The sequence below is a fragment of the Morchella importuna genome (assembly GCF_003444635.1).
Source record: "Morchella importuna strain M04M26 chromosome Unknown Morimp01GS071, whole genome shotgun sequence".
Classification (NCBI taxonomy): domain Eukaryota; kingdom Fungi; phylum Ascomycota; class Pezizomycetes; order Pezizales; family Morchellaceae; genus Morchella; species Morchella importuna.
The window spans coordinates 46,909-70,533 of NW_025763467.1; the positions used below are offsets into that span (position 1 = coordinate 46,909).

General features: G+C 47.4%; 4 protein-coding genes across 4 annotated transcripts; 2 read left to right on the forward strand and 2 right to left on the reverse strand.

Moving 5' to 3' along the window:
• Positions 1-2,788: 2,788 nt before the first annotated feature.
• Positions 2,789-5,220, forward strand: LAJ45_11504 (uncharacterized protein; the record flags this gene model as incomplete). Its single annotated transcript, XM_046121011.1, has 3 exons — positions 2,789-3,553; positions 3,611-4,533; positions 4,962-5,220. 3 exons carry the CDS (start codon positions 2,789-2,791, stop codon positions 5,218-5,220), a joined length of 1,947 nt encoding a protein of 648 aa, XP_045965797.1.
• A 2,847-nt stretch (positions 5,221-8,067) lies between these two features.
• Positions 8,068-10,530, reverse strand: LAJ45_11505 (uncharacterized protein; the record flags this gene model as incomplete). Its single annotated transcript, XM_046121012.1, has 13 exons — positions 8,068-8,280; positions 8,335-8,666; positions 8,725-8,912; positions 8,965-9,141; positions 9,197-9,202; positions 9,265-9,322; positions 9,382-9,494; positions 9,554-9,615; positions 9,695-9,845; positions 9,918-10,012; positions 10,076-10,121; positions 10,225-10,303; positions 10,362-10,530. The coding sequence occupies 13 exons, from the start codon at positions 10,528-10,530 to the stop codon at positions 8,068-8,070; spliced, it is 1,689 nt and encodes a 562-aa protein (XP_045965798.1).
• A 1,986-nt stretch (positions 10,531-12,516) lies between these two features.
• On the forward strand, positions 12,517-12,867 carry LAJ45_11506 (uncharacterized protein; the record flags this gene model as incomplete). The annotated part of the gene is made up of 1 exon (XM_046121013.1): positions 12,517-12,867. The coding sequence occupies one exon, from the start codon at positions 12,517-12,519 to the stop codon at positions 12,865-12,867; it is 351 nt and encodes a 116-aa protein (XP_045965799.1).
• Positions 12,868-17,286: 4,419 nt separating this feature from the next.
• LAJ45_11507 (uncharacterized protein) lies at positions 17,287-18,621 on the reverse strand (the record flags this gene model as incomplete). Its single annotated transcript, XM_046121014.1, has 1 exon — positions 17,287-18,621. One exon carries the CDS (start codon positions 18,619-18,621, stop codon positions 17,287-17,289), a length of 1,335 nt encoding a protein of 444 aa, XP_045965800.1.
• Between the last annotated feature and the right edge of the window lie 5,004 nt (positions 18,622-23,625).

Here is a 23,625-nt window from a genome sequence, read left to right on the forward strand (position 1 = left end):
ACTAACCCAGCCCTGAGCGCGATATCCACGGCGCTGATATATCAAAAAGCAAGGGGTAGCACCAGAGACAAATATACGGCTTTGGTCCAGAAACGCCACCCGCAGCCACAGACCAGCAGAGCGGTCGGGACTATGGCGTTGCCCAGCACCCCCGCCGTTGCTCCGCCAGAAAGGAAAGGCGTAGCACGTCTCAGCGTTGACCGGCACCATGCGAGCGGCATTCCCAACACCACAGTTCTGTCCCACCAAAAGTAAATTGTAGAAATCTCTATGGCGTTGCCCACCACCAAGGCGATCATACAGCAATAGTACGGCGTAGTACAGTCAGGTCTCCGGCTATGCCAAGCGCGGCGGCGCTGCTACAGCAGCCAAGAAACACGCAGCAGAGCGGCTAGCTCTACGGCGTTCCCAGTACAGTACCAAGCGGTTGTCCACAGCAGTAGTACAAGAAAGCCAACGCCATTGCCAAGCGCCGCAGCCCGCACAACTCCCGTTCCACCACGGCGTTGCTCCTGCAAGCAACCGGGAATCTTACCAACAAACACAGCATTAGCCCGCCCCGCCCGATTAGCAACCACGCAATGCCGGGATCGTAGCATGACATCTCATCAGAGCTCACCAGAGGTGCTATATCATCCCCCATGTCTACTCCTAACAAATAACCCGCGATATATATATCGCCCCTTCCTCATCCCCTTCACAGAATTATCGGCCCTATCTCGTAATCTACAGCCAAACACGATATCACTAGCGCCAAGACCTCCGAGCGAGCCTGAAGAGCTATCACCCTACACAGACCCTGTCCTGAGCGCGATGTCCGCGGTGTTGCTTAAGGAAATTAAAGCAGGGCGTAGCCCACCCGAGGGCGTTGCCCAAACATAGCAACCGAGGTCATAAAAGCACTCGATTTTGCAAGCCTGAAATTCGTGATTTTCCACTACCATACCTCTAAAATAAGTAGTGAATTTGGCAAAAATAAATAGTATACTTATAGATATATTTAGAGACAGTCAAAAAATTATCAATTTTTTTCATTATGAGTGGTTCATTCTCGATGAAAATAGCCAACTTTAACATTCTCTATCTTACAAGACGATAATGAAGTTTACATACCACCTATGGGAGCAACTGTGTGTGACTATATATTTTTTAACGGGGTATTTTAAGGACCATATCTTAATCCGGAAGGTGCTCGGACCGCACCGCCACACCAAGCACTTGTGGTGTTGAAACTCTGAGACCATGCTGCTTGAACTTATTGCGACAGGGGTGGCCAGGGCCAAGAGTGTAGGGATGTGAGGCAGTTCTGTTGCGATGACGTTAGTAAACGTGCTAGAGTAATGTAGGTGTACTGCGACTCTTCAATCTACAACGTACGTAGAGGAGTGTCGATATTGTAGTACATACAGGGCCAGGTTACATGCTGAGAGTTATTGTTAGAAGCCAGTTGCACAGTGACATGCAAGTACCAGCACCGATCCCACCCACACATGCAGCCCGGTTGTGAATCTTGATGCAGGTACCCGCTGGTCTTGGCATGCACGGCTCATGGCTTGAGCCTCATTGCGGTTGTGCGCTAGAGGTCGCCTCGGCTAAAAAAAGAAAGGAAACGCATGGAGCAGGATGCGCTCTTCATCAGAGTAATCTTTCAGGACCGGGCGCTATTTGGAGAGACTAAACCGGTCAAGCAAAATCTCTTGTAAATCCTCTACTAATAAACCTAATTCTCGCGCTGTGAACCGCTTTAGTGTGAATGTAACGCTCGCCACCCTTCCTTCAGATTGTTTCGTTTTTTGAATGAGTTTATTCTCTTTTTGGCAGCGTTACAATCCAATCGCGGCTAGTATACTGAATATCGCCACGCCGTTTCTTCGGCAAAAAGTTGTGAATTGGGGGAACGAGCAAAGGGATTGGCTGTCTCCGGCCAGGGATAATCGCTCTAGTGGTTGGTTGAATGACATCGATCTGCTTCAGAGGTTTCTCATATAAGTAATTTTGATCTCCGGAAGCTAGCCAATTTTTCGAGTTATGGCGGTGGCTCAACTGGTAACATATGCAGTGCCGGGTATATTTACCCCACATTTCAAACACCAATAATCAGGAACCACGTGTTTCAGCATGCGCAGTGCCCGGGGGGGGCAACTCCACTTTTCTCTCACTTTTACATTCTCAACGTCCATAGTTAATCAATTAATTACCTCTCTATTTATCATCTCCTTTCATGAAAGGATAGCTAAGATGACTTTGACATACAGGAAGGGCTTTGGCTGGGCCTCAGAAACAGAGAGTCCATGTGGACTTTTTGCTGCTCCAAGACCCCCTAGCATCGTTCGATCGAGATGATAAAATAAGTAATGATTCACTTGTTCCTCCGGTATCTAGTGTTACACACACTCAATACTCATGGGACTTTGCGGCTAAACAAGGTTACATTTTAGGATGCATGTTATCAAATCCTAGGGATGTTGAACGGCCAAATAATTCTTGCTCGCCGTGCTAGACAGGTTAGTGTAAATTTGAGTGCAGGCGTGACCAGGAGCTAACATTTTTAACATAGCTGCACAACTCCCCAGTGTTTTTTGTCTTATCCTTGATACCCTTTATACCGGGGATCAGTGCCTCGCCCATTTTAACTTCTCACTGCCACCCTAATTCTTTACTCCCCAACACTCCCAGGAGCTCTGGAACAGATCTATACAGCAAGGCCCTATTCTCTTTCCTCATTTTAGGAGCATGTATTTCGATAGTTGCATACGTTTACGAGTACTTGGAGACTCGGCGCCTCGAGATGGGATCCATTCCTTCATCAGTTGGGGCGCCGAACAGTGGCGAAGAACCCTCTTCTCCCAACTACCGGATTCTAGGTCCCAATGCCCCCAAAGCTGTGTGGGCGATCCTTTGTGTGATGAACCTCATCATGCTATTTCTCCAGCGGCCTACGCTTGCCCAAGCTTGCGAAAGTCCCAATCCATATATAGCTGGCCTTGGGGCTCGGGTAAGCTTATGGATTCCTGCTGGAATTGTTATCCTCACTGCGGGGCTGGGGCACTTCCATAGGGAGGTTATGGGTGCTAAGAATGTTCATTTAGCGTTGTTCGGCGCCCTGATAATATACGGGTGTAATCTTATTCAGGATATCATGCCAGTTGGCCAAGTGATTGGTGCAATGGTTCTCGACTGCCTGTTGATGATCGACTCGGTGCCAACCTCCATGAAGGAGTGCTTATCAGCTCGCCACATAATTCGATTGGCAAATCTCACTCAATACTTCGGCCTAGTAGTGACCTTCGTGCTTATTCAACGCTCTAGAAGCGCCGTCATAGCTCCCGAAACATTGGAATCTGACAGTCCTCTCACATGTGACTGCTTTCAAATCTACTGGTGGGGTGTGATAGATTCCTGCCATGGAATCTCGCCAAGCCTCGTTGTATATTATCTCCTCCGAGCTACTGGCGCACTCCACGGGTCTTGGCTATCACTTCACTATACGGGACTCTATGACGAATGCGAGAAGGCAGAGAGAAGTGATTGCCTCGTCCCTAGCACTCGAATTGTAAAGACAGTTCACAATTCAATTCCTGCTACGGCTACCACCAAGTATCAAGAATAGATCCCGGTGATCGTATTTTCAGTCATCAACCGCGAGTCAACATTGATGTGGTACAAAGGTGCTCAGGATGTAAAGAGTTGGGGGCAAACAGCGTCGATCCTGGGTGTTGCAGTAACATCGGGTTCATTCCTCTATGCACTGCACTTGCTGTTCAAGACAGAAAGCGTCGAAAAGCGGCAGCGGATTATTAGGGACTACAGTCATGGGACTGCCTTTCCACGTTTAGCTATCACGCCCTTAGTCAAATCCGACATGATTTCCTTCGCTGGGATATTACAGAGACTGCCAGCTCATCTTCTTTCTCGAAGCCCTTTTGGCAAGGTTCGCCTGCGGAGTCCCAACCACTGTCGTTTGAGTACCATCCCAGGGGCCTGGGAAAGGATCACATACCAATACCGACAGTGGCCTGGGAGAGATGCTGAGCAGCTGGGTATCATTTTAATCCAGACCTCAGTGTTAGGAGACATAAAGCAAATCGGGGATCTGTTGGCCGAGGGCGCAAGCACTGCGACAAAGGACCGAAATGGAGAGACAGCCTTACATATCGCCTGTAAACAAAGGAATGTCAATATTATCAAAGCTCTCATAGCTGGGGGCGCGGCGCTTGAGATAGAATCTAAGGATGGGTGGACTGCACTTCATTTCGCCGTGTCTGGGGGTCCGGTCGAGGTTTTAAAGTGCTTTCTTGACCTCGACATTAACACCAGTCCACAAGCAAAGAATGGTCAGACACCATTTCATCTTGCAATTGAGGGCGGGAATCTCGAATTGTTGCACGTGATGCTAGAAATGAAGCCGCATCTAGATCTGGGGGATAAGACTGGATTGACCCCCCTTCACCTCGCGAGTGAGCTCCAGGATCCAGACCCTACTTTGTTGTTACTCGTAACGGGTGCGAACCCCAATTTGAAAGACAAAAGAGGGTATTCACCACTGCATATAGACATCCTTTGTGGCAAGAATGACTTGGTGGGGGGGATTGCAAACCCCGGTTCACAGTATATGCATGGATGGACCCCACTTCATTATGCAATGACATGTGAGGATGAAGATCCCAAGCTGGTGAGCCTGCTACTAGCCATAAAAGGGGACCCGAACTGCAGAGAACAACATGGATTGACACCACTGCATGTAGCCTCTGTGGTGTCCAGATTAGTACAAGCGAGGGCTTTGATTAGGGAACAACATGCGGAAGTCAATGCATAGACAACTACGGATTAACTCCTCTTCATTACTCTGTTCACTGCGTGAACCATAAAACTACGCGCTGCTTGCCAAAGATAGGTGTAGATCCGTATCGCAAGGGTATACGCGGTTCTACACCGTTCTAAATCGTCTCGCGTGATGGAAGGGAATTCTTAGAAAGGAAGATGCTGGTGATAAACATAAACCCAAATTCGCCTGACGAGGACGCCTCGCTAGAGATGGAAGGGGGTTTAAACTTTGAAGACCTCGACTTTAGATGTAGACACATTGAGTCGTGCGTGGATGAGATAGCAGAGTACGAGTGGTGCTACAGGGCCCGGCCTGGTGAAGATGAGGGTGATGAGGATGAACTTAGTGAAGGTGGTTGGGATGGACCCAGTGAAGATGAAGATTATGCGGATTAAAGTATGCTTGAATTGGTGGATGAGGGTCGGGGTGGGGATATGGGTGAGGATGAGGATGTGCCTGAGTAGGATGAGTATGAGGACCGGGTATGAACGAGGACAAGGGTGAGGATGAGATGATTGTGTTTAAATGATGGAGTGCCCGTGCAAGAAGTGCGTTCCAAGCACTGGGCAAAGAGAAGACGAAGAGAAAACAAAGAAGCGGAGGAGATGGAACAGGGTTGGATTGGGCCAACTTGAATGGAGCTTATATAAGTTGTCTTTGGCATCACCTTTGAACAGTCATCTTAAGACCGTTACGGCTCATTCACGAAGATAGGATAACCTTAGGCTCTTGGAACTGACCTCCCTCCTCAGTGTATTGCGGGGATTATTTCCTGATCACGGTTACACAGCAAAGAAAACCCTTCAGACCCGGAGGGGCACTGTGGTACCTTGTATGAGTGCCTGGAAGCATGTGTAATGTGATAAGCGACAATTGGCATGAGGTTTTTTTACCTTATAGTTCGCCGCTGACTTTGTGAATGGGCTGAATTATTCCTGATAGAGCTGGGACGTTCCGATATATATCTTACTTCCTGGATGAACTAGTTCACTCATCGAACTTCGTGAATTACTCGGCTTCGTGAATCAGCCGTAACAGGACAACAGGAGCTGTGATAAAGGAAATTTCGTTATGATCTTGTTTTTCTATAACTTTATATTCTTATCATTAGGACACTATCATGGTGGTGAGAGGATGTTCTGGGAATAGAATGTCCGACATTGTCATAGCGTTAGGACTTCATACAGCACCACAACGGCTGTCTTAATCTTCGACAGTCAGTGAGCTAGGGTAGGGTTTCTCGAAAGTATTAGTGACCACCAGCACCTCCGCCTCCCGCCAGCAATGCGGAAGCCCGCATCACAGCTCAGATGATAGGAGTTACTGTGAGCTGAGACGTATAGGGAACGGAATCCCTGCCAACCTGCGCCCACCAACTCCGCCACCTTGCGCCCAACTCAGTCCGCCTGTATATACTATAACCTCGCGCCCAGACCACGAACACGCACCACCTGCACCTCCACCTTGCGCCCACCTCTACCCCCACCTTGACCACGTCTTCACGCCTCCACACCTCCACGTGCCCATATATTGGAGTTGCGTTCATTAGCGTAAGTATGCAAGGCCGGAGCTCTGTATGAATGTTCTTGACCTGTACCCGCACACAACACCACTTTCCATTTCTCCTTCTATTCGGTCTTTCAACCCGAGTCATTACTGTACTTGACGATCAATCATTTCTTTCCATCACGGAACCATTTCAGCAGTATTTGGCGGGGTGCCGCGTTGGGTCGGTGTTCCAAATCATAAAATAAATACAGACCGGAACGCTTGATTAATTGCCTCCTATCAATAAATATAGGCCCAATTTATCTAGTCTCGATAAACTCAGTCGCTTTCCCGGTTTCTTAGCCCTGCGTACAACCCTAACCCTAAAAACCCTGCGCCCGTGTAGTCTGGCACGAGACTAATATTTATCCAAAAAAAAAAAAAAAAACGGACCCCGAACACTGCAACACCTGGCCGTGCAGACGCCCGCCACAGTCATATTGACGTCCCTCTGGTATCTATCTGTCAAGGCACTGGTTATTGGACAGGGATCAACGGGGTTATCGAGAAGAAAAAAGCCTTCATTTAGTAATTATACAAATATTAGAACTAGTAGTGGCGGTCTAGTTTCGCGATTAGCCGTCTCTCTGGGGGTTAGAAGATGGGATGGAGAGCCGGATCTCTCAGCATCTTCACGCCAAGCCGATTAAGAGACCCCGGAACCCGCACCGCACAGGGTCTCATTTCTCATTTAAGCCCTTTCCGGCAGTTCCGATTGATGGAATACTTGATGCGTTCTTTGAGTATGCGAGAGCTTTATCGCTTCCTTTGTAACAAGGTATTATACGTGCCCAGATATATACATGTATTGTTGACTTATTTCGTACCCCTGTTCGTCGTGACATGGGTAGAGATCCTGGTACAACGCTCCTCCCCGCCCTGTTCGGTACATCCCTGTCGATCTACACATGCAGCCCGGTTGTCAATCTTGACGCAGGTACCCGCTGTTTTTGGCGCGGCTTAGAGCTCGAGCCTCATCACGGTTATGCGCGGGAGGTTGCATCGATTAGAGGCCCGTGACTCGGGAGTTTCAAACTGAGTTCGTTACGGGGCACTAGCATCGATGAAACCAAAAGAAAAAAGAAAAAAAAAGACAAGAAATGGCACGGGGCAGGAAGCGCGGGGTGCTAAGCGAGCTGTATAAGAGCGCTTGATATGTAGCTAAACCTGTAACATATGCGGTGCCGGGTATGCTTACCCCACATTTCACTCTGTGCAACATGCAGCAATATGTAGTTTGCGGGGTGGGGGATTTCATTGATTAATACATTGTAGGAACCATTGGCAGCCTGGAGCCTGTTTGGCGCACAGGGCTTCTGATGTAGGTATTCTGCACCCTAGACGCTTCCACCGCCACAAGCACCGCCACCCATTGATCACCCGCACTACCGAAGTCGTCTTGGAAAGTAAGAAAGACCTAGGCCGAATTCAAAGAATCAGACCTTGACCCACCAGTCCTACGGCACGACACAACACTGATAGTAGGCAATAGAAACTAAGCGCGGCTCTGTTCACGAAGCTCGTCACATGATGATGCGGCCATTCAGTTTAGTCATCCATCAGCTTGTCAATTTATTTTGCTATATCATAATCCATTTCTCCAATAGCACTGCTACATAACAAAATCGTATACGACAGTCTCATCGGAGGTTAGATGAGTCAACTTTTCTCGGGAAAAATCTGGTTCTTGAGGGCTAGGAAATAGTATCGCCTCCTTTGGAAGACCTTGGAGCAGTTATCATCGGGTGCTTCTCGTGGTCGAATGTGTGGCCAAGAATATTCTTATCATCAGACTCGATAGGAACACGATTCCGATCGATGGGGGCGTAGGCCTCCATGAAGCTCTCAACTCCGACAGAAAGGCTCGTCGTATCGCCATCTGGAAGGTGAAACTCCGTTCCGTCCGCCTATATGTATCAGTTAGGGACGTTACTATTTTGCATCCAACTTATCCGACTTACTTTGCGTATCCTCCAGTCTAACCTTTCCGTCAGCCAACGCGACACCGGCTCTTTATCATGAAGCTGGGTCCCATCGGGTAACGAATGATGCATCCTATCCGTCAAATATATCGAGCCATGCATCAGGTGTGCCTCGTGATCTTGGCAATTTTTGCAGCTCTCAAGAGGGGCCTTTAAACTATTGAACGACCCAACAGTGTTCGGGTGGGTACCCCACTCCCCGGGATTGTCGTTTGATTGGCCGAGGAAGAAAAAAATAGTAAAGTTGCTATCGAGGAGGTTCTTCTTAACCTTGATCACCACCCGCCATTCGCGCCGAAAGGTGGCCTCGTCTACAACACAGTATCGGTTAGTCAGCCATACGACCAACATGGGGCAGGATGGCAATACCTGGGAAACCTGAACGATATCCGGGGAGATCTACCAGATCCTCTCTTTTCGTTGCCCCGGGGGGGTATTCGCCAGTAGATTTAGGCGGGGGTGCATAGCGCTTGATGGCGTCCTGCACAGCTTTCAGTCGTTGATCCGGCGTCCAATCGACTAATGTTTCAGGGTATTGGAATCCGAATTGCCATGTACTTTCGGGGTTAGCTCTTGGCAACTATTCTTACGGTTTCAGTGTATACACACGTTGGAAAAAAGTCCTCAGACCGTTGGACCATACGGCTTGTCCACGGACCAGTCGGCGGTGCGCGGTTGAAGGGGCGGAGGTGCAAGTTGAGAGTGTCGGTACCCCAATTGTCGCTGTACAATACATCAGGGTTGATCGTCTGCCACATTACATAGTAGTAGTCTATAGCAACATGACTAGAAGTCGCATCGTTAGCGATAATGTCATAGCAAATGCTCGGGTAATGCATACACAACCCTAACCAACCCACGTTAGCAACCCTCTCCAAGCACCACTGTCGTATCTGCGATTGTACTTACCAGAATACCGGATCAAATGCAGTAACCATAGGGTCCTGCATTATGGCACTGATTGCGTCTAAGAGCACATTAACAACCCAACCCAAGAAATACACCGGAAATGAAGGAAGAACCTACTGTGAACGTTGTTATGTGGTTGCTCTATTGAGCTTGCCCCGCCAGATATTGTGTTGCTGAAGTCATTATATTCTTTATTCTGAGTGATCGCGTGGTAGACGAGGGAGCGAAGGCTAAGTACACACTATTAGCCAATAACCACGTAGTGATACCAAGCCTAGTTTCTGCTCACTTGGAATTGATCATATTCTTCTCTACCTCGTCATCCGGGAAACGCGTGGTCTCATTTATGAACTATCAACCAGATCTTGTCAGTTACTGGGTGACTATGCTTTCAAGGGAACTCGGGTCCTCTGGAGCAGGGGAGGTGTACAGGATCCCTAGAATCACCCGTAGACTTATATGAGTACAGAGGGTTGGGTATGCTGGTTGGGTTCACGGGGTCATTCTCCGGAATAATGACGTGAGCGTCTGGCTTAACCATGGAGGCAGGCAAAGCTGGTTTACATGCCCAATCCCAGATTCTGCATATGTCAATGCCACATATTTTCCGCTTAGGTCAACGAGCTGAACCGAAAGGTGTGCTATTGACTTACGGGACTCTGATTTTCTTTGCTTCCTCCGTGTATTGGTCCTGCAAGGCAGGGGGTGCACCCGCCGCCAACTCGAGGGCTATTTCAACAATGCGTTGCTAGAAGTACTTGTTCAGTACCGGCGTTTGGTTCCATACGTCAGTATGCTGGATGATACCTACCTCAATTAGAAGAAGGTAGGCGCGGTGCCAGGTAAGAAACCGTGTACTATTTACAGAACCCAGTACATAGTGTAGTCAGAATCTAGCATTATGCACAGCGACTAGGACAAGCTAGATTATATGGAAATTTGAAAGACGGGGAAGCTTACTTTCCATGCGAGCAATACATTGTCTTCCCAGGCTGTGCTTCAAGTTCCGGCCATGTGACCAGTGGCCAACCATGAATACCTTACCATTGTCAGAGTTGTTTTTGTAAAATTAGTATCAAAGAAAAACGAGTTGATACCGGCGATTCTGTAATAACCGATGGCTTCTTCCGGAGGCGCGAGCTGAAGCTTTGCGAGAGAACGTAAAAAAAGACCCCACTGGATTGTATATTCAGGGTTTGTGCTGAAGTCATCAATATCGAGTCGGGTATTAGGATCTCCCGTGCCTTCGATGGCATAGTCCTCCATATTGAATGCGGGGTTTTAGGATAGGATTTTGGGGTAGTTTAATGAGATGCGATGAACTGTAATATCTTGAGTGATGTCTGAGGACGGCTTTGGTCGCTTTTAAACTGATCAATATGCGACAACTACCTCGTGGTATTCTCAAATAGGTCAGTAGTTATCCTCCCCCAGTTTCGAACCTAGCTGGCACATATGCAGCCCTTTCAAGTAGGAAAGTTTACAGACTACCACCGATGTATGATGCTCAAAATGGAACAGCCAGTGGTAAAAAGCTTTCAGAAACCCCGCCGCTAATGTGTAAGAAATGTGAGACAGTAAGACCTAGCAAGTGTCGTTCTGTACGATATTGAAACGCCCATTACGGAGGCCAAGAGCAGACCATAAACCTTTGAGACAATTCTGACACCCCTTTGTTGGTCGCCAACATGTAAGAAAACCAATGAAGGAAAGGGTCGGTCTGTGACTTTGTGAGACAGGCCCGTGCAATACCAAGTGGGGTAGGGCAACCTTGATTCTGTTCTCGCCATAGAAACAGGGTGGAGTTGCAATGCATCGGTTAGGCGGACTATCTCATCACGGGATAATCTAGAACCAATTTTCGGATCTGATCCAACTAGAATACCTACCTGCAATAGGTAACCCATCCGGCTCTAACAGGTCGCCACCAGGTGTTGCTTTTCTCGACCGAAGACTTAGTAGCAAGGCGCATTTTCACAATATAGCGCTGCCTCCTATAGTACTCTCCATATGTGACCTAGCTTCCCGTCGAAACCCGCGTCTGAGTGAGTTAAAAATGAAGGGAATTGGGCACAAACTGATGAAGCTACAGGAGTTTGAAATTCAGACGTCAAATTCGTCGATTTGACCACCGGGCTGGATGCTGGAGGTCACAGCGCAACGAGCACAAGCCAAGCCACTAAAGAAGACTCTTTGCACAAAGAAGACCTATCATAATATATTTTACACTGCAGAGGCAACCGATTACAGCTGAAACGTTGCGGGGTACATAGGTCTAGATCTGAGTGACTTGCTACCAGCTGAACACCCTCGGCGAATGGGATGAATCCTTGAACCCCACGGGATTGGCAGAAGGATGTGAACCGCGAATTACCTATCCGGCCTGTGGGAGATTTTCGCTGTACTATACCTGGCAAACATTACATGAGGATGAGATTGGTGGAAGGTTGAGTATGGGCTTTTGTCCTTTAATACTGAGTTTCTTCCAACGAGTAATAGGATAGATGGATGTTCAAATGGCATTCATCCTGCGGGCTGAGCATGGTTAATGTCATTGTTACTATTACGCATGGCGCCCGCGATAGTATTGTTATAAAACATTCTTAAGCTACAAATCTTCAGCTACACCTGACGCGCTAGCTCGCGATTGCGAGGGTGAACCACACACCATTGCTATGGTCTACAACGTTAATCTTTTTTGGTAAATCCGTGCGTAATGAGCCCTGCTTGTCTAGCCTTAGGCTCTTCACGTGAAACCAAACGGGAATATGGACGCTGTAATCGAGCCCAATGTAGATATGCCCGCAGGGTGGATTGTGCCTCCTACCTAGAGTGCAAGTTTCGCCCAGGATTCCTGTGCTTGTGTAAGACTGTCTCTCATAAAACTTTTGTCTTTGTTACGAAATAGAAGGGGAACTTGAAAAGAAAACATATGTCCCCCCCAGTTACAGCATCACGGACACAGTTGCCGATCAGGGCCAGACCGATAGGACGGTCTAACGAAGAGGTCAGCACAGTCCCCCAAGCGTTCATTGGTTACATCCCAGCTTTCCTATGAATAGGTAAGGAGCGTGGTTACCATATTCTAACTGTTCATAGTAAGACATTCACCCGATACCCGGAATAGTGAGTACCAAATTCAAGATATAAGACAAGTGGAAGCGCAGTATTTTGGTTAAGAAATTAACTGGAGCCCTTAGCGTTGGAAAAGACTAGATACCTCTACCCTTCATACCTTTCCTAGTCCCCCAAATGGAAAATTCCAAAGGCAGTATTCAATCCACTCTTCCGACAGAATCATCTGGGGCCTCCGCACCTCCTCTCCCAACCAACCCGACGTGGAAAGACATTGCGGCTTTGTTCCAGTCCCCGTTCTGGCTACCCGACGGTGATCGGACAATCGTCGGCAGTTACTGGATCCTCAAAATGCGGCCCTATAACCTCAACCTCGATCAATATCCAGATGTTTCTACACAAGCTAAGGTCATCTACGACGCAATATATTCCGGCGATATGCCAAGGACATACGACTCCACCGAGAAATTCCCTCCGGAAGCGGTGGCGCTCTTCAAGACGTGGATGGATAACAACTGCCCGGAGTAGCAGGCGGTTAGGATTATGAAGGTAGTTGTCGGATATCGTTGCGCTGGTTGTTTGGCAAGAATTTGGAGATTTGAGATATATGCACTTTGGGCTGTGATAGTATACGTAGTGTTGAATTGACAATGTACCAGTCTTCTGATGAAACTATTGTTGCTAGCCTTTCAACAACCCATGACTCAGTGCTTAGATTCGTGATAAATGGTCAAACGGTGTGGCCAGCCCTCTCCAGATATAGAGATGGTGAATAAACAAAATGTCCGTTAGCCAAGTTTCGCCTGCTGTATGTTTAGGAGATGGTAGGATGAGGTGCGGTCAAGCGCAACGAAGGACAAAAGCCCATTTAATCCCGATGATAACTCTTGTCTAGTTTGCGGTTTAAATGAATAAATTAGATTGTGAGGCTCAATTCCAGGCAGAGAGATTAAGATCTACATGCTCATTCACTATGTAAATAGCGCGCTAAATAGATTGGGCCGGGGGAGTCGAGCTTCGGAACTTGCCGACTCAACCCTAACCCTGAAACGGCGGTTCGTGACATTGAGACGACCCAAAGAATTACGCGTGGGGATTGTTTTAACCAAGGTTGCGGCTGGAATGATTCACTGAGGATTATGATAGGAGGAGTCCTTCTAGCTTGCCCGACCATAGGAACCTGTTTTTAGGCCCCTGTAGAATAATCACACCATTTGCTGTATAAGCATCTTTCTGGCAACATCACGATTCGAGGAAGGAGAAATAGGGAGAAATAAAAGCATAAGGAAGTCAGAAAAACATACAACTACCCAATAAACAAGATGGAACACCGGCGCGTCATCATGTCGGAGAATATTATAAAGCCCGAATCATGCCGTGTTTTCCTAGTGTTCTCGACGATGCTGGAGGGGAACAAGCACCGAGCGTTTGTTGAAACGTAGAAACCCCCTCCGTCCCTCTCTCGGCATTCCCAATTGTCAACACCTCTAGCCTAAGCCCCCGCGCCACCTCCTACCGTCAGTAACAGGTAAAACGCAACGCTGCGCGTGGAGATGGGGTGCGCTGAATCTGAATATCCACCGATATATATATGCCCACCTGTATCACCCGCAATCTTCGCGGGACCAGGTGGAATGACGTCGGGGCAGAGCACCGGTGACAGATTTCGGCAATCATGTATTTCCTAATCAACCACCAGCTTTCACGGCTATCTCCTCTTTGCCCGAAGTCCTAAGTAGTCCAAGCCCGGTATTCAAGCGTAAGCTACGGTATTGAGAGAAGCCCTAACTATAATTCTAAGTTCGCTAGGATTAGACACGTGAAACAGACTTGGCCTAGTGCTGCGACATCCGGGACGAGTTGAAGACAGTGTTAAACCTTCTTTTTATGTGTCCCAGCCGCAAACGTCGATAACCATCCCAGTGAGGGTACACATGCCAGTCGGAAGGTCGTCCGCACAAATACCGTCTTGCCCCTGGGGAGAGTATGGGGAGGGGTAGAGGTGGAGAATGAGGTCTTTCTTATAGTAACTGTCGGGAGTCCACCGTTACATATAATTAAGGCAGGTACTCCGCAATTTTGCTGCGCGTGCAATCGAATCAAGCTTTCAGATCAAAGAAGCGTATCATATATCCATTCGTATCGCAATCGGCCGCCATGACTTTTTGAGATCTTGAGTTCTGTAATTCTGTAACATGTGTAACTGATAGCACACAATCGCGCCGTCCACAGGACCACAGCTACTTGTGATAGTACTCCTAGTAGTACTCGGTAGGAACATAGGTAGTGAGCCATTTTCAGTGCCAATTGGCCAACTGCGAAGTGACCAATCATCCCAAGATTTGCGGGGGAAAAAGAAGGAAGTGATGCTCCGCTGCATGTCTATAGCTAGTAGATCTTACACATGTGATAACTAACATCACTAGCTAGCTAGTGGCAACGATACAGACTCAAGCGATGTTACGGCTCATTCACGAAGACAGTTCACTCGCAGAGTTTCATGCGTGAACCAGTTCAATCAGGAAGTATTGATTGTTACGGATTAAGATGGTGAGCTCTTCCAGCTGATCTCTCTCCACGGTGTACTGCAAGATTATTCTCCTAATCTGCTGATCCGCGTATTGCAAAGGTTATTCCCCAACTATACGATAAAGAAGGCCGTCTGGGAGTAGAGGAGCACTGCGTTAGCATAGATGAGGTGTTAAGCGAAAATGGGCATGAATAAACCGACTTTATGAATGAGCCGGAACAGGCGCCCCCGCGGCAAACTAAACCCCAACAAGTTTACACCTAACATCTATCTATCTTCCGCTTATGAGAGGGCGGAAGCTGGGCCCAATCAATAAAGGAGCACACTGTCCGCGACGTCAAAACAAGCTTTCCTATATCCATATTGCGCCACTCTCGAGTAGCACATTGACGTCTTACCCCCTGTACCTTGCCATATGCATTGTTATTCTGCCCCGCCCCCGCGCAAGTAGGCCCGATAGGCGCCGCACAGGGCCATCCCTTCTAGTGACCCGTAACAAACTCAGCCTGTCATAAATAGTAGTTCCTAAACTGTCAATGTCTAGAACTAACCCTGATCGATGTCAACTCCAATTTTACGTCAAAATTACCCTAGTCCACCTCAAATTCCAGTTTTTACACTCCAAATTACCCTAACCCATACCAAAAAAACTCCTTTTCCACTACTGGCCAGTAGCTAGTTCATGACCATGACACCCAACTTACCTCAGCACAGTTTTTAACTAGTTTAAACTTGTCTGTTAGTAACTCGGTTTGAACCTTCCGAGTTTGTCACGCGGCTAGTACTGTCGTTCACGAGGTATTGGCGGATACTGGGTGTTGGCGGATTGAAGCCAAAAATTGGCTTGGCTGTCTCTTTTTAGGCTTATCCGCCAACACCCAGTACCCGCCAATACCCCGTGAACGACAGTACAGGTCGCGTTGACAGAACAAAAGAAAAGAAACGCACGGAGCAGGATGCGCTCTTCGTCGGAGTAATCCTGGTATTACCATTCGGCTGGACGTACGCTTGCTATAATGTAGCTACATAATCTTGTAACATATGCGGCCCAGGTATGTTTATCCTCACGTTTCACTCCGTGAAACATGCAGATCGCGGGGTGGGGTTGGGTCGGCTTTGATTACAACACAGACACGCAAAGTTATATATTACCCAGCTATCAATATACCTACACGCAATAAAGCAAGAGAGACAGCCAACTTGGCTAGGGCGAGCGCACGCGCTTCCGTCATATCATCATCTTACACCCTCCCCCGGGACAGGAGGGGGGGAGTCGAGGTATTCATTGATAGCAAAATTCAAGTCGCTAATTACAATCCAGAGGAGATGGGTACATAGGATCAAGGACCAGCTTCCGCCCTTGAACCGGGGCCTGGCCTATCCGTTCGCCCTGATAACTACTATGGCCCGCCTCCGAGGTCTCCTTCAGCTGCAACTAGATGAGGAAATAAAAGAAAGAAAACAGTTGTGTGCGGGAGTGTAAGCTTGGCAAGCACCTGACTCCCAGCTAGCTCGCGAGCAGAGAAGGGCTCGAACTGTATATATGTACCTCACAAATGCTAAGCCAAGGCGCCAGCCGTGTGACGGGTCCAGTTTTGGGCTCAGGTCGTTTCTTCCTTGCACGCAGACAATATCAGTACGGTCTCGCTCGCTCGTGGTCGCAATGACATCCGACCATATAATTAACACGCGAGTCTCAGTGCCATTATTCAATGAGCCATATATTGCGTCAGTCCCATCATGTACGTGCCGCCACACATTGATAGAGAGCCAGCCTTTCTTTCAATTGTTCTCTGATATCTTGAAAGCGGCGTTGGTAAATCATGAGTGGCGCTACTTCCTATCATCACCGTTTGAAAGTAAGTCATCATGAGATTCATTGCCGAAAGACCCCATGGCGGGCTAGCCATTAACCGACATTGGCAATATAGCAGTTCCATGATTGGGCATACTCGCATGCATAGAAATGAAGCATCGATATTTACTAAAAAAAGTTGAGATTCAAAAGTCCTTTTGCCGACCCAGATATCACTATTGAAAGACATAACATCTACGCTTCCACACAGTAAAGAGAGAACAAGGAAGGAGTTACAAAATGGTTAAATTGGAAGAAAGAGGGCGTTAACATATGACGAAAAAGGATGAGAAATATTATAAAACTCAAAATACTAATGTTATGAAAATTGAGAAAACGAATGTGGTACTGTTCAACAGTAAGCTCTCCGCGTTGACCTTTTCCAGCACCAAAATCAATCCCTCCAACACAACCGGTATCGTCCCCTTTTGGCACCCACCCCCCTTCCTCCCATACTCCCCGGCCCCCTTCTTCACCTACCGAGATTAACCTAACGCAAACAGTCCATAGCCATCTCTCCTCCAAACGTGTACAATTACCACGACCTCTCAGGCTCTGCTATTTATGTCCAGTAGTATGTGATAACACCAGATGGTGACTGACCCACCATCGTGGGTACCATCGCCGGGGGTCCCATGCCCCCCGGCATAGGCATAAGATGCATTCCGTTATCATCAGAGCTAGAGTCTGACTCATAGCACTCTGGACAAGAGCAAGGACTGCCTATCATCGCACCCGGGTGCATAGGTCCTTCGTACCCGCGTGGGGGACCTTCATAGCCAGCTGGTTGTTGGGACGGCATTCCCTGCTGGGTATATATCGGAGATTGAGAGAAATATGGATTCCCTTCCCCTGGGGCTGGGCCCATGTTTTGGTGGGGCTGCCCACCATAACTCATCATCCCGTTCGAAGGCTGCAAACTATTGGTGTTATGGACTGAATCTTGATATCCATTAGGGCTATAGCCGGGTGACTGGTAGACGTTCAAATCAGGGCTAGACAGCGGATAGCCACCGGAATTAGGATCTGGAGATTGATATAGGTAGCCGTTCGGATTGGGCCCCGACTGTGGAGGCACATGGCCATGGGTATTAGGGCCAGGCAACTGATAGCCATTGGGATTGAGGCTGGAGGATGCATAGCCATTAGGATTATAGGACGAACGGGGAGGGTAATTATCAGCATGGCGCCTTCTCTGAGCTGATCCGGAAGGAGATGCACTGGTATTGCAATTGTGGGGTGAGGATATCCGTTGAGGATTCCAAGATCCATTCACTCCCGGGTTCGGAGGTTGTTGTTGTTTGTTATAGTTAACCTGGGGTGAAGTAACACTCAAGCGAGTTGGTTGGGGCGTATTGCATTGGGACGAGGAGCGTGATTGCTGAGGACTCCTATTAGCAGCCGATCCACCTCCGGTAATCCAGCGGTGCCTGAGTGCCTGCTGCGCAAACGGACGTTCCATAGGGTCGACTTCTAACAAGGAGAGGATGAACTCTTTGGCGTCCTCTGACACGCCGCTTTTGTTCAAAAGCTTGTCCGGAAACGCGCTTCCGTTGCAGTAGCGCCGAAATTCGGTCTGGTCTAAGTAGATCTTGACCGATGTGTGCGCGGTTTCATATCCTATTTTACTCTGGTCTAAATGGGTCTTGACCGATGTGTACACGGTTTCATATCTTGGTTCCTGGTCCTTCAGAGATAGTGACGACCTAAAGAGCCCGGATATGTCATCGTCGTCATTATCATCATCCATTTCATCCACCGTCTTCCAAAACGGTACAGACCCGGTATGGAGCTCGTGGCAGACCATTCCCAGTGACCACATATCAACCGCGATGGTGTACGTTCCCCGTGATTCATACTTTTCGGTGGGGAGATAGCCCTGTATCTCTGGAGCCATATACTTCACCGTACCAGCATAGGTCTTCAAGCCACTGGCATCGATATCCGCTGACTTTGCAATGCCGAAGTCGCAAATCTTGACAAGTAGTGGCGAGATGGACGAGATGAGGATGTTCTAGTCAGTGAGATACGGCCCCAGGACGTAACTGACCGAAAGTGGGGCGTAGCAACGGGTTCGACCACAACCCGCTGGACAACGATTATGAGCACAAAGGCCACAATTGATCCTTTGAGGAGCTGATAATTTGTAGAATAGTTATTTAGTGTATAAAGAGAGAATAAATGACATTTAATATCTTGTGTACCAGCCCCTTGCCTTTATTACAGCCTCCATCCTCCTAGGCATACTTTCAACCAGCCTACCAAATAAATCATCAGGTAACAGTTCCCAGCAATGAATAAGAGCTGCCTCCATGAGGGGCTTAATTACTTTTGGGGATCTAGTATCATATGCCAAATGGGGGTAGTGTTGATGGTAAAGCTTCTTGAGGTGTACCCAAACATGCTCAATGGGATTTAGGTCAGGTGAATAGGCAGGCCAGTCCTTCAGAACATCAACCCCATTCTCCTCCAACCATTGAGTGGTAATTTCAGCAGTGTGTACCTTAGCATTATCCTGCATAAATATTGATCTGAGACCCTTCTCCTGTAGCTCTGCCAAAAAATCAAGGAGGCAAAAAGTCAAGAGTCCTGATATATGCCTCTGCATTTACCCACCCCCCTTCTTCCACCATAACCCCATTACAGGTGCCCTTCAATTCCCCTGCAAAGCATGCCCACATTATCTTTGATACCCCCCCCCGATTTTCTGACACCTTTAATTAACTAAGGAAGCCATTTTTCCTTTGCTGTTCTGAAGACCCAAGTGACAGATGGATCTGCAAATTTGACCACACTACACTCATCACTCCATACCACCCGATTCCAGCGAGCAACAGTGCAATCCTTATGTGCAATACACTATCGCAGGCACCTTCTTGCATTATAAGGTGTCAGCTTGGGCTTCTCAGCCATTATGTGCTTGTGCACACCAAAGGTATCACGCCTCCTCTTGATCGTTTTGACTGATACATTGCCTGCGAAATTCTGGCGCAATTGTTCATAGGTGATTTTCCTCTCTCTTTTACTGGTGATAAGAAGCTGTCTATCTTCTCTAACTGTAGTCTCTAGGGGTCTGCCGGTTCTGGTTGTGGGTTTAACCTGGTCAGTCTTCTCATACCTTGCCCAGGCAGTGGCAAGGGTTGAAATTGGTATACAAGTAAGCCTAGGAATTGCCGAATAAGTGGTCCCAACCCTTCTCATTCCGATTGCTTGCCATAGGAGGGATTCCAGGCACTCCCTCCTATCTATCTGGCGGGGTTTTCTGTCTCTGGTGGTATGGGGTGATGGCATCGTGCTTGTCAAGGTTGTGAAAATCATGGTTACCGCGTTGCGATGTTGCCGCACTTTCGGTCAGTTATGTCTTCCCGCTGTACATCAAATCAGCATCATGAAACATAAATCACAAATACCAAACAAGGATGTTGGGGTGGTAAACCGATGGCTTCGGATCACGATGCGCTATTTGCTTTCTTTGCAGTTCCACAAGTGCTTCCAGCAGCTGTGCAGTGACCTCACGGGATATTTCTTTCACGGCATATTTCTTTCACCTCAACTCTCTCCAGCTTTCTCATGTACTTTTCCAAACTGCCACTAGAGACATATTCCATGGCGATGAACATGGTTTGCTGAGGGTCCTGGTAACATCTGTGGAAAGTGCCAAACTTGTTCGGGTGCTATAGAGGGACATGAACATATACATTAGCGCATGAACCGGGGAACGTTATAAACTTGGAGATGGTATCAAACTTTCTTCACGGCGATCAGTACCTTCAACTCATTCGTCAGGATCTTTTTGTTATTCTTGTGAGCCTTTTTGGTTATCGACTTGACTGCACGGAGGCGTCCGCCTCCTGGACTGCCTTGTAGCTCCTGGAGGACTACGTCCCCGTATGTTCCTGACCCAAGAGAGTCTATTGTTTTCCATACCTGCAAGAAAGGTGTACCGTCGCGTTGTATACCGGTGTGCGTGACTGTAGTCCCAGAAAATATTGCCACAAATCTTCTATGATCGTTTTCGTGGCTCAGAGACTCTTCTGGCATTTTCAAAGAATAAGTATATATATATCTGTGTTGTGGAGGGGCTAGTATATCGACATGACAATCTAGATGAGCCTAGTGAGAGGTAGGGCCCTTTTATATGCGGTATAGTTAGGGAAGTGATATATATTCAGAAGGTACAGTACGATGCCAGTCGTGAGCATGTGGCGCGGCATTTCAATGCGCCCAAACCACTATGGGTACCAGTACAGCAACCACAATTGATCCTTTGGTGAACTGACTTTTTGTATACTTTTTAAATAGTAGATAAATAACAATAATTTGACATTTAATAGCTTGTATACCAACCCTCCGTGAAAAGGTTGTGGAAATCTGGTTGCACGCGTGGCATTGTGATGCTGTGCCTGACGCTCACGACTGGCATCGTACTGTACAAACATCAAAAGAGTTAAAATAAATTTCAGTTGGAGTGCCCAGAAACAAAGGCAGGAAATGGAGGGGAAGAGAGCTAGGCAGTGTTAGACAGGGCGGAAGCTATCGTTCGTGTCCCAGTTCCAGAGTTTTAGATATGTGAGGCACTTTCGCCCAATTGGCAAGTTAGGGAGACCGAGAACCTAATTGAAAGGTTAGAGAGATCGAGGGAGAACGCAACCCATGTCTTTGCGGTTGGAGTCTATCCCGAACTGCGCATTCCTATTTTAACCGGCTTCACATTAGTAAATATCGCAAGGGCGCTAAGCGTGAGAATAGTGGTGAGCACGTAACGAGATGTTCCAGCAATCTTAAGAGGACTGAATCCCGGGATTTAACGAAACCCGCTTTCCACAGGAAGAGATATCTCGAGACTGAATATTGAAAGTCCTAGAATAACCTCGGGATTGATGGACTTATTATATCACAACGTATATATGTGGCGCCCGGAGGCTTTAGTACTCACCCTTATAGAAATGGGACATTGCGACATCGGTTATATATGGAATTTCTCCTATATAAGGGATGACTCATAGAAGGAACAGGGATTCAGACAAGGCTTAGTGTCAGGGATTATGTAATCGGAGGATCAGGTGGTATTAGAATATCTGTATATATAGAGTGCTCAAACGCCCTCATTGTTGCTGGAACTTTAGTGGTGCAATAGTATCTTCTTCACATTACAAAACACATCCTCCCTTATGGTCACGTGTTCAATTCACACTCAACTCATTTTCTCGCATACTTCAAACTTCAGGTTATGAGCCCAGGTTTTGCCATATAAAATCCGCACAATACTCACCACCTCGATTAACTCAATTACACTTCATACAATATCATGTCTGATGCTGGTGAATCATTTAAGGCCGTGGGGATTAAATCCTCAGACAACACGAGCCCCTGTAACATTCGCATAAAGTTTGATGCACTCCCCAAATTAAAGGGACAATCCAACTACCAAACTTGTAGGTCTGCCTGGAGGATTACATTCGATACAGGAGACTGTTGGGAAACATTGAGCATCAAAAACCCCACAGAAGATGACACAGACCTCAACAAGGCCGAAATCAAAAAGGCCCAAAAACAAATGTACAGCCTTCTCATCGGAGCTGTAGCCGAAGACATACAACCAACAGTCATCCTCGCCGAAAATGCTTATCACGCATGGAAGGCGCTCAAAGACATCTATGATTGCATATCACCAAACACGACGATCACCGTCCTCAGCCGTGTTCTGGACACGAAGATTCAAGACAATAGTAACCTAACTGAAAATTTCAAGACCGTCAACACGAACTGGAACACTCTAAAGACCAGGTGTCAGAGCGGTGACCACAAACTCGTTTCAGCCCTACTACGCCTCACCAAATCCAACGAAGCGATGGTAGAATTCCTACTAACTTTATTGCCGAACTCGGTGAGCAACGTCGTCGATAACATCTAGACCAAACAAGATGTTACATATGAAAATGTAGGCCAATGGCTACAAAACCTACAAGAGGAAATCCTTTTCACCGGCAACAAAAGGGTACTTCATACCAGAAATACACCCATACCAAATGGCAAGGAATGCACCTAGTACAAGAAACTGAACCAACCGTACCAAGGACACAAGTACAAGTAGTGCAGATTGCTCTGAGAACAGAATAAGACAAGGGACCCAAACAGGAGGGGATCAGGCAGTGATAACTCAGCATCGGTAGTAATCAACGAATTGTCCACAACGGTATGCATGGTACGAACCGACTTCTCACCTTCCCTGCCCCTTGCCTGTATCCTTGATTCTGAAGCTACTTCTCACGTAACACCTTTCAAAGACCTACTCCTCAACATCCGTTCTTAAATCAGAACAGTCCAAACAGCCGACGGCACCACCCACGCTATAATCGGATTGGGAAACGCTAGTTACGAATGCTACTTTCCCAATGGAGATAAATCTACAGTTGTCCTCACCGACGTGCTGCTGGTTGGGAAATGAGGGATTGTTTTTAGAAAACATACTCAAGGAAAAGGGGTTTATAACGGAGTCAGGAGGAGGAAACAAATTGGTAACAAAAGAGAAGAAAGGAATAATTTAGGCAAAATTGGATAAGGGACTCTGGAATGTACAAGTAGTTAGTAATACAATTCGCTTGCACACTTATTCTGAATGGCATCAAACACTAAGCCACCCTGCGAAACAAGATAACTTGTACGAAGACATCCATAAGCTACCTCTCAAACCAGAAACATTCCATTGCAGTCAATGCGCACTATCAAAAAGTTTACACAAGAGACTTGCAACAATTAGTACAATATCCCAGCGAGCATTCGAACTAATCCACTCAGACCTATCTGGAAAATCCGGCACAAAATCCCAAGGAAGGATCCTGTACTACATGTTCTTCATTGACGATTACACCCACTTCGCCTGGATATATCTGCTAAAATA